General features: G+C 43.9%; 3 protein-coding genes across 9 annotated transcripts; 1 reads left to right on the forward strand and 2 right to left on the reverse strand.

Annotated features, from left to right (window-relative positions):
* Positions 1-1,447: 1,447 nt before the first annotated feature.
* On the reverse strand, positions 1,448-4,504 carry LOC110190553 (uncharacterized). Its single transcript, XM_020961108.2, has 2 exons — positions 2,708-4,504; positions 1,448-1,983 (listed from the first exon to the last, which is right to left on the reverse strand). The coding sequence occupies exon 1, from the start codon at positions 3,897-3,899 to the stop codon at positions 2,805-2,807; it is 1,095 nt and encodes a 364-aa protein (XP_020816767.1). The 5' UTR covers positions 3,900-4,504; the 3' UTR covers positions 1,448-1,983; positions 2,708-2,804.
* A 331-nt stretch (positions 4,505-4,835) lies between these two features.
* On the reverse strand, positions 4,836-9,292 carry iPLA2-VIA (calcium-independent phospholipase A2 VIA). Of its 6 annotated transcripts, none has more exons than XM_020961140.2 (8): positions 9,139-9,282; positions 8,567-8,698; positions 8,136-8,431; positions 7,781-8,080; positions 6,904-7,721; positions 6,198-6,850; positions 5,640-5,975; positions 4,836-5,584 (listed from the first exon to the last, which is right to left on the reverse strand). In XM_020961140.2, the coding sequence occupies exons 2-8, from the start codon at positions 8,604-8,606 to the stop codon at positions 5,352-5,354; spliced, it is 2,676 nt and encodes an 891-aa protein (XP_020816799.2). In that variant the 5' UTR covers positions 8,607-8,698; positions 9,139-9,282; the 3' UTR covers positions 4,836-5,351. The 6 variants fall into 6 exon arrangements, with proteins under 6 accessions (XP_020816799.2, XP_020816800.2, XP_020816801.2 ...); XM_020961141.2 differs by having other exon boundaries at positions 9,100-9,228; XM_020961142.2 differs by lacking the exon at positions 8,567-8,698 and having other exon boundaries at positions 9,139-9,292.
* A 716-nt stretch (positions 9,293-10,008) lies between these two features.
* I-2 (protein phosphatase inhibitor-2) lies at positions 10,009-11,644 on the forward strand. 2 transcript variants are annotated; one of them, XM_020961143.2, is made up of 4 exons: positions 10,009-10,094; positions 10,171-10,338; positions 10,662-10,756; positions 10,812-11,644. In XM_020961143.2, exons 1-4 carry the CDS (start codon positions 10,015-10,017, stop codon positions 11,069-11,071), a joined length of 603 nt encoding a protein of 200 aa, XP_020816802.2. In that variant the 5' UTR covers positions 10,009-10,014; the 3' UTR covers positions 11,072-11,644. The 2 variants fall into 2 exon arrangements, with proteins under 2 accessions (XP_020816802.2, XP_086689368.1); XM_086833242.1 differs by lacking the exons at positions 10,009-10,094; positions 10,171-10,338 and adding an exon at positions 10,400-10,515.
* The last annotated feature ends 5 nt before the right edge of the window (positions 11,645-11,649 follow it).

The raw sequence follows: 11,649 nt of genomic DNA on the forward strand, positions 1-11,649 counted from the left end.
CTTTTGTGCTATTTTCTTTAAATTAAATATTTATAATATATGATATGATCTTCAAAATTACTTGCATAGCCCAAAAATAAGAGTATACATACAAATGAAGTATAATTTAATAGGTATTTGAAATGGGGATATAAACTATGAAAAATAATCACATTATTTTATTATATTATATAAACTATGATTTAAATTTTTTATTTTTCTTATAATCTTTTATTTTTAGTTAAGTTTCCAGGTTTTGCTGAAATACGGCCTGTTAAGAATATTTAAATCTTGTTTGATCTTGATCTTGTTTGGTTCGTTTTCCTTTCAATAATTCTATATCTTTATTTTGTTTTAAATTGAATAAATAAATATTGTATATAAATTAATAATCATTAATTACATTTAATTATTTAATAAATCTATTACTTTTTTTTTGTCTGTGCTTAGTAACGACAATTTGAATATGTTGATTATTTCGCTCAACGAAATGTAACCGACAGACGTGGGAAGAATAGGAGGCACTTATATTTCTTCTATTTTTCCAACTCCATTTGTCCATCTGTCCACTTTTCCCCGCTCTCCTCCATCTCCGCCTCCCACGAATTTCAGTGCAAGGTGCCTTTGTGATAAAAATAGTATTTTGTGACGGTTGCATTCGTTTGAATGAGTTTACGGGGTTTCGGTTTCGATTTAGGGTTTTTTGTGTTGCTATTTAATTCCTCATACCACTTGCAGTATTGTTTATTTACGGCCGGGGAAGTGTTTTGGCCATTTGTCTAGCTTCCGTTATTATTTCCACCTGTGAATGAAAATTTATACCCATTTCCCCACCCGGCTCTTGATCTATCTAATTTATAACATTTATTTTGTATTGACTTGTTTTTAACAACCATAATATGGGTTCATAAACTTGGTGCACTATGCTCGTTCGTGGGCTTCTTTCTGTAAAGGGTCCAATATTTTGGTTTATCTACCGCTCTTTAATGGGGAGTTTACACATAAATACACATAAAATAGCTCCTAACGTGGGTTTCCTTAATCTGTTTCCTAATACGTTTTCCCGCTAAGAGGAAAACGCTGTTTAACACATTTGTGGCTTGGCTTTAGGTTTCGATTTTTGATTGAATTTATTGATTTTTAAAGTTATACTAATGAAGGCAATTAGTGAAAACATAGTGGCTATATTTGGGAACAAAATTATTTATGGGATTCCCTTGATATTAACATAACTGAGATATCAAATCATATAATTTTTGTTTAAATCAAGAATAGTATAGTGTATTTTAAACAAAACGAATAATTAAAAGTAGAAATATTAAATAGTAAAGACGAGTTCGAAGTATTAAATAAGCGAATTTTTGCAATATTGATAATTAATAAAAAACCCTAAGAAGTGCCTTAAAAATAAAACATTTTCCCAGGTGAAACCAGATTCCAATTTCTTATAAAATCCTCTCAGTTGTTATATAGTTATAGATTTCGGCTTGATCTGCGAATTAAGTCAAATGGCCGTTTGGGTTTTCGTTTATTGTTCAGAGGATGTTTACACGCATATGTTTTTGTTTTGTAGTATACAATAGACACTTAACAATTTCATTTATTGTAGTCATTTAATTAAATGTAAAGTAGCATTTTGTTTTTTGTTTTTCTCTTGTTAGGTGTTCACTTGAGTTGCGATTGCATCTAAATTACATATTTTGAATTTGTTTTTGGCGCGCTAAACGTAAAGCTTAAAATGTAATCATGTTTTGTGGTTTGTTTTTAGCGTAAACAATGAAACTTATATGAAATACTTAATAAAAAAGATCGCATGAAACAATGTGTAGGTGTGTTTTGTGTTTTATGTTTTATGGGTGTGTGCTTGTGTGTGTGTGTGAGACCGTTGGTCGGGATTTGTGGCAGCTAGATGGGATCGGGATGTTATCCAGGATCACCTCCGAGCCGCTTCCAACGATGCCAACTCCAGCTCAACGGCAGCCAAATTAGGAAACGATAAACAAACTGCAAGGAGAGAAGGATCTGCATTAGATTTGATGGTTCGGAATATTACAGAAAACTTTATTTATAAAATATATATAAATGTATCCTGAAAGTCAATTTTAAATTATATTTTATAGATTGAAAAGGTTTTTTATAATCCCAAATGAAATACAAAAACTTAAGTTAAATATATATGAAAAATATCATAATTTTATATAAAGAAACATAACTAAATTAGGATGCATAGTTAAGCGGTGCAAATTACATTTAAATTTCAATAAAACCCAAGACTTAACGAAACTTTGCGTTTTTTAACGAAATAAACTGGTGAGTCACAGAAATCCGAGTCTGTTTACCCAAAGTCTTATGACGCACCGCACGCGGCCAAAGTTTCTTCTATCGGCTTCAATATTTTTCCGAACGATTAGGTACTCTATCGCATATGCAAATACAAAACACAAATAAACCGATGTCATGGCTATCAGGGGGTCTGTTTCCGGAAAATATTCCGTTTACGATTGGCATCATCTTTCATTACGAGAAGTGAAGGTAAAATGTTTAAATAGTGTTGTTATCTGTCAATGATATCATTCCTCGTAATCTCTTTTGTTATATTTTTATTATCAAAAGACACTAGATTGAAAATATTGAAGGAATCGAGTTTACCCCTTGAACTACTTGAAAATGGAACCTTTAACCTTTGGAAAATGAAAAAATCAAATCAAAATCAAATCATTGAACTTACTTTTTTCTCAACTCATCGAACGAAATTTGAGCCCGCCTCCGGATAATGGACCTCTTGGCGTCCAGCGTCCTTTCCGTTCCGAACCATTCCGCCCCGCCTACTTGTTATTGATGGACAACCGCTCGACGCTGGCTAGCAGCTCATCGGCGGTCTGGGATACGACCTGCTCCTGATCATCGCTGGTGCTTAGGTTCTGCAGACGCTTCTCCAGCGCCGAGAGATCCTCCAGCTCGCGCTGCTGCTTCACCATGTAGCGCAAGATCAGCGTGGTGAGCATGCACATGTCCTCCAGGATCTTGGCCGTCTCCGGCGTGGGATGATCATAGCGATTGCGCAGCAATCTCAGCTTGGCTTCGGCCAGCTCCAACGGTGATTTATTGCTGCGATCGTACATGTGGACACTGGCGCCGCCCTGGAGCAGCACGCCGACCACGATGTTGAAGTTGTTGGAGCTGGCCGAGATGACGGCCAAATGCAGCGGTGTGTTGCCCAGCGAGTCGACCACATTGGGATTGGCGCCGTACTTGAGCAGCTGCTGGACGATGGGTATGTAGCCGCGACAGGCGGCCAAATGCAGGGGACTGCGATTGTACTCGTCGGCGGCATTGGGATTGGCGCCCGCCTCCAAGATGCGGTTGAGCAGCTCAATGTTGCAGGTGGAGGCGGCGGTGCGCAGCTTGCGGCCGTTCGACTGGGTGAGGATGTTGCTGTAGCTGCAGTATTGCTTTAGACGCTGCATTCGCGGACGCATCTTGAAGCTCTTGCTGCCCGAGGGCAAAGTGCTCGGATGGATCAGGCTGGGCAGATACTCGGCATTGGGGGCGTTGGGGTTCAGCGGCAGCGGCGGCAGGTGCGGCAGCGCAAAGTGCTCGCCCCGGTCTCTGGTCAGCTGGAATGCATTCGTGTTCGGATTGCCGGCGCTCGCACTGGGGTTCACGTTCACATTCATGTTCAGATTGAGGTTTAGGTTCAGGTTGAAGTTCATGTGCGGCCACTCGCCGTGCGTGTTGGGTGACGAGGTGGGCGTGGGCGGCATCACCGGCGGCGGCGGCGTGATCATGATGCCCTTGGACGCGGGCATGGGCATTGGCATGGAGCGTGTGAGGGCCATGGACACGGGCGACATCTCCACCTCCTCCTTGGCCGCCTCCACGCCGGAGGTGGAGGAATCGTTGTTGGTGGCCGCAGCCATTTGTTCCGTATCAACTCGTCTCGCGTCTCTCGTCTCGCTTTTGTGCGTAGCTCTTGCTTATTCTATTCTCCGTTCACAGTTTTCGCTTTTTCGATCCTGTATGGCGATGAAAAATCTCTGCCAGGCACGCGCTGCTTATTTTCCTGTCTGTATTGTTTGTATTTTTCTCTATTTTTTTCCTGTTTACATTTTGCCCCCTATCGATAGACCATATGTGCTAACTATCGATTGACCTCGGGCGATAGCAGAAAGGCTTTGCAGCCCTGGTTGCATGAATAAAAAATAAATACAAAGAAGAATTAATTAGTTTGAACTTTAATAACTCTCGACTTTTAAAAGGGTTTATATTTATTTTCATCTATTTAGCAATTGTTGTTTGTCGTTTTAAAATGATTTTTATATAAGTCAAATTGTGTTTTTTGCTTTTACACTACCTTTTTCTATAACACATATAAGAAATTAGGTAAAAGCTATGAAAAGTACTAAAATAATTATAAATTTAAAATATTAAGATTTTAATTTTAATATATTTAAACAAACATTTTTGTAAAAGCCAAGGTCTTTTATTTGTTAATATAACTTATTTATATTAACTTTTTTTTAATCTGTTAATATACTTTAAAACATATATACCTATAAAACATTCCAGTTCTTTAACAACTGAATTGTTAATTACAAATGTCAAAATTTCTATTTTGGTTTTTAAATTTGTATTTAGTTTTTTTTACATGTTGACAATAAGTGGTTATGTTTCATTTTATTATTAATATAATTATTATTTTCCTAAATATCATCCGAATCTCATTTTATTTTCAAAAACCAGTGAAACCTGATTAAATTCTCAAAAATAGTTTAATAATTATATCAATTAGCCAAGTAACCTTCGATCTCCATTCGAACACACATTTTTGTGGGCTTAAAACAATCAAAAACGGGTTTCTACACACTTAAAAAGTTTTATTCAAAAAATTCGTGCTCGACTACACATATAAGCATTTCCTATCAAAGCGGCACGGAATGTTTTGTTCTCAACTCACAATTCAACGAGAGGTCTACACACATTCAATACATGGGATGGCGTTAATAATAATACAAACATCGAAAATAATTTAAGTAAGATTCCTTCTTAAAACCAATAACACAACAATGCAAAGCGTAATTCGTTCTGGTAATCCTGGAGATAAAGCCTCGGGAGGGGGAAAATTCGAAGATTAGTTTAGGTTCAGAATGGTGGGAGGCGGTGTTTTGTGTTATCGAAGGAAGTTCCTGGGAATAGTGATCTTTTGTGGATGGGGTAACTGGATTTAGACCGCAGAAAAGGTGCTCTTAACGAAAAATAATGAATAATAGTGAAATCTAGCTAAAAAATTCACACAGACAATAGACGAAAGGCGATCCCTCTCTCCGGAAAGGGATCCACATCAAAAATATGGTCTAAATCCGTCTTGCATGCTATTTCAGAAAGTTGATCATCTCGATGATCTTGTTGCGATTTGCGTGCATGTAGGCCTTGGTGTGCCACAGCATATTGATTAGCTTCTGGTCGTTCTTCTCGTCCATGGCGATGTCCTCGCTCAGCTGGGGATTGAACCGGAAGTAGGGTACGCCAATTGTGCTGCACCAGGCGCGAGCCCGGTCTACCACACGGCCATCGGAGCAGGTGGCTTGATCCACCAGCAGGTTTCCTATACGATAATCCATATTACAGAATATATTGCATAAATAATTAAACTAACTCACCAATGGTAGATATTCCGTAGGCCAGCTTGGCAGTATCCCATATGCTCTCCGGCCGGAAGACATCGATATCCTTCAGCTCTGTCACTGGTATGTGGCCTGTGCCCAGGGACATCACGACAGACACGGGTATGGCCTCTGCCTCGCGTCCAGCGCTACGTAGTGCCATATTATACTCGTGTATCTCGGTCATGGCGTCCAGCGTGGGGTTATTGGCTATTAACCCACCGTCCAGGAAGCGTCCAAAGGCGCGGAAATACGAGGGAGCTGCTCCGGTGGCACGGGCCGCACGCCACACCAGTTGCTCTTGCGGTGAGGGAGGAGGAACGCGTCGGTTATCTGGAAAATAAGTGAATATATTAGAACGTTCTTAGACTGTAAGTAAGTTAATTAAAAGCTTCAATCTTGTTTTGGCTTTATGACCTAAGCTGACTTAAATTGAAGCAGTGAATTAGTTCATAGTCACGCCATCATGACTCATTTGTGGTTTATAGACTAATAAACTTGGCACTCCAGGTAATTACCCTTTTAAATGACCCCAAGTACTCAATCTCTACTCACTTATGGAAGTCACAATTCCCAAAATGTCGCTGGCGCTCGTGTAGTTTCTGAATAGATGGAGATCAACGGGCTTTCTGTCCGCCATCACACCTGTGACCATTATCTTTGGATGCTTGATGTCCGTCATGACATTGAACTCGCCCAGATTGTCTTTCAGAATGGACTCGAAGAATTCGCTGTTGTAGGGCCTCGAGCCCACGAAGCACTGCTCCTTCATGCGCAGATACAAGCCCATGCACTGGCGCATCGTTTTGCCGCAGCCCAACGCCAAGGCGAGAATTCCGCCAGTACTTGTACCGGCAATCCAATCAAACATGTGGATAATGGGCGTGCGCGATAGCTTCTCGATTTCGAGAAGCATTTGAACCAAGACCAGTCCGCGAATGCCACCGCCGTCAAGACAAAGCAAGCGTCCACGTCCATAGGGCTTATCGCCGATTTCCATGCCAATTGGTGAGGTGGGTGAGGCCAAGTGCTCTGGACTTGCTTGTGCTGAAGGCGGCGTGGCTGCGGCACTACCGCTGGCCAGACTGCCAGACGAGGTATCCTTCTTCAGCTCGTCGGCATTCACCTTGGTCGTGAACATGCCCAACAGGGCGTCCATGATGCTCTGTCCCTTCAATTCCTTCTCCGTGTCGACCACAACGGGCATTCTGAAAGATGCATTTAAAGATGATGTCTTATAAATAATATTTCAAAAACTCACTGTGGCGGCGGTGGCTTTTCCAGCACTCCGTTGGCCGCTGCGCCCAGGAAACCGCCCAGCACCTGGCGACTTGTGGTGGCCAGCATTGTCTCGATGTGCTCACGCTGCTCCACGGATTCTGGGGCCTCGGGCGGAATGCCATTGTAGTTGCCCTTGGCATTGCATCCTGGTGGACATTTGGAGCCCGTATCAGTGCACCGTTTGGCCCCCACCGAGTGCAGGATGTAGAGGATCTCATCTTCCTTGTTGCCGCTGGCATCGTTGCCCACCATATGGCGCGGGCTCTTGCCATCCTTGTTCTTCAGATTGATGTCACATCCGAACACCACCAGGCACTGGACAATCGGTACCAGCTTCTTCTCAATGGCGATGTGCAGCGCCGAATTTCCCTCCTTATCTAGAACATCAATTTCCGCATCGTGGGCCAGCAGTGTGACGACGCATTCGAATCGATTCCTCGCCACCATCACGTGCAGGGCTGTGCGTCCATCAAAGTTGGTCGAGTTGACGTCACATCCCTCCATTATGAGTGCGTGAAGCGTCTCGCGGGAGGAGCACCAGTGCAGCGGTGTGCCGCCATACTTCATGTCCTGAGTGTAGAGCTTGCTGACATTGGTGCGCAGAAACGAAGCCACCGAGGTGGGGGCCGATGTCTTGTACAGCTTGGTGATATTCTTGGCATTGAGGTTGACATCAGCGCCGGCCAAAAGAAGCGCCTTCACGCACTCAGGCTTATCGGTGACACATGCCACATGCAGTGGCGTATAGCCATCCGAGTTGAGGTGGTTCAGGTTCACGGTGCTTTTATCAATGATTAGCTTCAGGGAGAAAATAAAGTTTGATTTGGTGCTGAAAGTGATTAGATTTCCCTGCTTACATTAATAATCTCCTTGGTGGTGCTGGCGGCGTAGTGGTACACGGAATTGCTGTTGATGTCAAGGTGCTCCAGCTTGCTCAGTGGCAGCAGAACCTTCACCATCTCTATATGTCCCTGCTTGATGGCCAGCTGAAAGGGCGGCATCAGGGTGGTGGGATCGGCACTTTCCACGCACTGCAGGACCTTCGGATTGCTGATGTAGTCCACCAGGTTGAAGTAGGCTATCAAGTGGGCCAGCGACCAGGAGGGGTTCTCTGCCAGCGTATCGCAGGTCTTTTGTAAGCCATTCACGTTGTAATACTACGGATAATAGTGTTATGAGAAGGTAAATCTTGGGTAAATCAAGCACAGGTACCTCTTTGACAATGCTGACGAACACGGGTAGCCTCTGGAGGAAGGCGTTGAAGCGTTCCTCGGCCTCCGACTGCACTGGTGAGCGGTACAGGCTAAAGGATGTGGTATTTGAGTCCGAGGTGGGTCGCTGCAGTATAATCTCGTACACCGCCCGCTTGTTATCGCTGCTGTTGAAGGGCGGTGCAAACAGGACCATGGCATCATCTCGGGCGAGGACTTGCAACGTTCCCAGCGACTCACTCTTGATCTCCAACACCTTGTTGGCCGGCTGATCGCCGCCCAGCAAACGCTGAAGAACTGCAAATTGAGAAAAACATTGAGTCATTGGGTAAAAAGAGATCAAGCGGGAGATTAGACGACAAGACTTTTGGGAGACTAGACTACTAAACAACACAAAACACGAAGATGGAAGTGGATCTACATTGCTAGTACCGAAGCCGGAGGCCAAAGTTCCAAAGGCCAGCCAAGCCATGATTGCTGCCAACGGATGCTGCTTGAACTTTGCACCCTTTTTGTACGGATGAGATGCTTGCTGAGATTACTGGCTTTGTGGATGCGGTGAACCTGATGACAGGGAAATAAGAGGCAATTAGGTTGACACGGGGTGGATGTGGGTGGCGTGAGCTGGCGGTTGCCAAGAAATCAATAGTACACATCACACGTCGGATGAGCGGTACATAGCATCGCTTTGCTCATTGGCCAATCGGGAGCGGACAGCTAACCCCAGCGCTACATCTGATTCTGATTATGCGCCATTGTCCACGAAGCATTTTCCCCCCATTTTCCGTACTTTCCCGTTTTCCCGCTGTAATCAATGAACGATGACTGTCTTTTGAGAGTGACGACGAGACGAGTGTGTTTTCTATTGCGTTCAGGTTACTCAATTTTCCTTTTCGAAATGTACAGAATGTGAGGCGCAATTCGGCGAAGTAAAACAACAAAAAAAGAAAATACTGCCAACTGACAACTTGTGGATTGCTTGGTAAACACTTCTTTCAGCTGACCATTGAACATTTTACTGCTCTGCTTCTTGGTTTTCTTATCGCACAATTGCCCGTCTAATTAGCTTCTAAATTCACTGTTGAAATAAAAAACTATAGCTTTTATTGGCGCCAGTGTGACCCGACTGTGTTCTAGCCCGAAATACTGCAAGATGACACATGGCCTTAAAAAACGCCAGATTTGACGGGAAACAAGCTAATCTGGCCACAGTGGTCAGATCTAGTTCTCAAAATTGTTAAAATTAATACCGGAATTCCATTTGTTTGCCGTTGAAAACGTCAATAAGTCAAAATTAAACCCAGTGGTTAGTTACACGGGTACGCTAAATTCCACGTAACGTAGGAGATTAACCACCGCTTGGCTGCTGCTTTCGATGCGCCCGCTGGACGCTTGCAGGGATTGAGGCGACAATTGCAATTGCTGCAACTGCAGTTAACGGGAGGAGGATAAGTGCAAGTAAGTAGTGGGGTCAGGGAGATGGCCAGCAAGACGAGGGGGATGGTGGTTGGTTGCGGGGGCGGCCACGGCAACGGCTGCGCTGGCTACTGACACCGCCCTGTGGGTGGCACTGCAGGAGGTGAGGGCGACTCCCCCCTCCCAAGGGCACGGTCCCGAAACGATGGTGGCGTAAGTCTCGGCGCAGCTACCTGTGCCCTTCTAATCTGGCAAGCGACGCGTAAACAGTGTCTCTGCCTGTTCGGTTACGGTTACTGCCGCCGTGATTCACCCACGAGTGTCCAGCAGCAAAGACAATAATAACAAACACACAAGCTGCTCCCAACCACCTGACGTAATTATGCGCGTGCTCTGACCGCAACTACATCAAAATCCGTTCTGCGGCTTCACAGGTACACAGGCCACCGCTGATCATCGCTAGGATGCAGAACCAGCCCAGTCCACAGTTGCCCTGCAAGGGCATTTTGAAGACATCTCGAAGCTTCGACAAGTCCGGAGCGAGGTAAGAGGACTCTACACTACTATAAACCCACGACAAACAGTCTTAAATCAATCGCATTTTCCTCTTCGATCAAAAGTTTTCGCAAAAGTGCCAAGTTCGATGAGCTAAACGTGCTTCAGACGTTCCATCCGGCCGACAAGGACTATGGACATATGAAAATCGATGAGCCCAAAACGCCATACAACTACACGGAGGCCTACGAAGACAACAGGGACGAGCTGGACACGGATCTACTCGTGGAGAAGTATGAGAGGAGTACCGCAACCAGGTTGTCATAGCTCGAAGAGAAGGGATTGTAGTGGCTTATAGTTACCCAAGAGAGGGATTTCAGAAAATGATTCCTATAGTTCTCCAAACAACTAGGATTCTAAATTCAAAGTATTCCCGAGATATTCTTTCTAATGAAGCATGTTAGATTCAAGTACGATTATTTGCTCCAATTAATGCGTAATATTTGGTCAGTTTGAATTACTAAAGTAATTAACAATGTTCTATGAAATATGACAGCCTTGTGCGGTTTTCAGCCGATACAATAGACAGATTTCTAAAATATACAACTATTTATAGACTTCGGATCGCAGCCAATATACCACCGTCTACGGAAAGCATCGAAGACGACGGCTCCTCGGGTGACGAACAGCCACTGAGCGAGGCGGAACGGCGTAAGTGCCACTTAAATTCTATTGATTACTGAAATACTAAACACTTGAATTGCAGAACGACGGAACGAATTTGAGCAGCGTCGCAAGGCCCACTATCGCGAGTTCGAGGCCGTCACGCTCGCCCGGAAGCTGATTCAGGAGGAGGACGATGACGACGACGACATCGACGAGGATGCAAGGACCTCGGATAGTCGGCCCTCGGGCTCGGCATCTACCTCCGGGCACCTTATGAGCAGTTTGGCGAAAAAGTCACCTGCCACCTCCCCGTCAGCCAGTGCCAGCCTGAATATGGATCTAGAGCCGTCGATCAACTAGAAGCAACGCGTTACACACCGACCCATCAATCAATCAATCACCAATGTTTACGAGGGCAGCTCTTCCAAAATAACGATGATATCAAGTTCACAGAGTGAGATGGAGGAAATACTCGTGTTTAATTGAATTTAGTCCGAACTAACACACAAAATTAAACCGTCGCAAAGGAGTTGCTCATCGTCGGGAAGTGTGCGCATGAAATTACTTGTTGCAAATTGTTTTACGTGGACGGTGGGCGGTGGATCTAATGTACGACATCAAATATACATAATCGTATGCGTATCGGCCGTAGCTGACTGTTGCAAAATGTAGTTAACCAAGTGTTTTATATATGGATACAAACTCACACACACGCCTATTTTAGTCCAAGTCTCCCTTCCGTTTGCATTTAATTTCGGAATGAATGGATGGATGGATGTGTAAGTGCCACAAAAAGGGGAGCGTTGGAAGTTAATTTTTGGCCTTACCTTTAGTTATTTATTAATACGATATACTAATATTATGATTACTATTAAGTTTTAGCCATCGAATGCGAACGTTTCAATAAAGCGAACCCCCCAACCCCATTGAAAAGTCGT

Source organism: Drosophila serrata, unplaced genomic scaffold, assembly GCF_035046125.1.
Source record: "Drosophila serrata isolate PLE 108 unplaced genomic scaffold, ASM3504612v1 contig_272, whole genome shotgun sequence".
NCBI lineage: Eukaryota > Metazoa > Arthropoda > Insecta > Diptera > Drosophilidae > Drosophila > Drosophila serrata.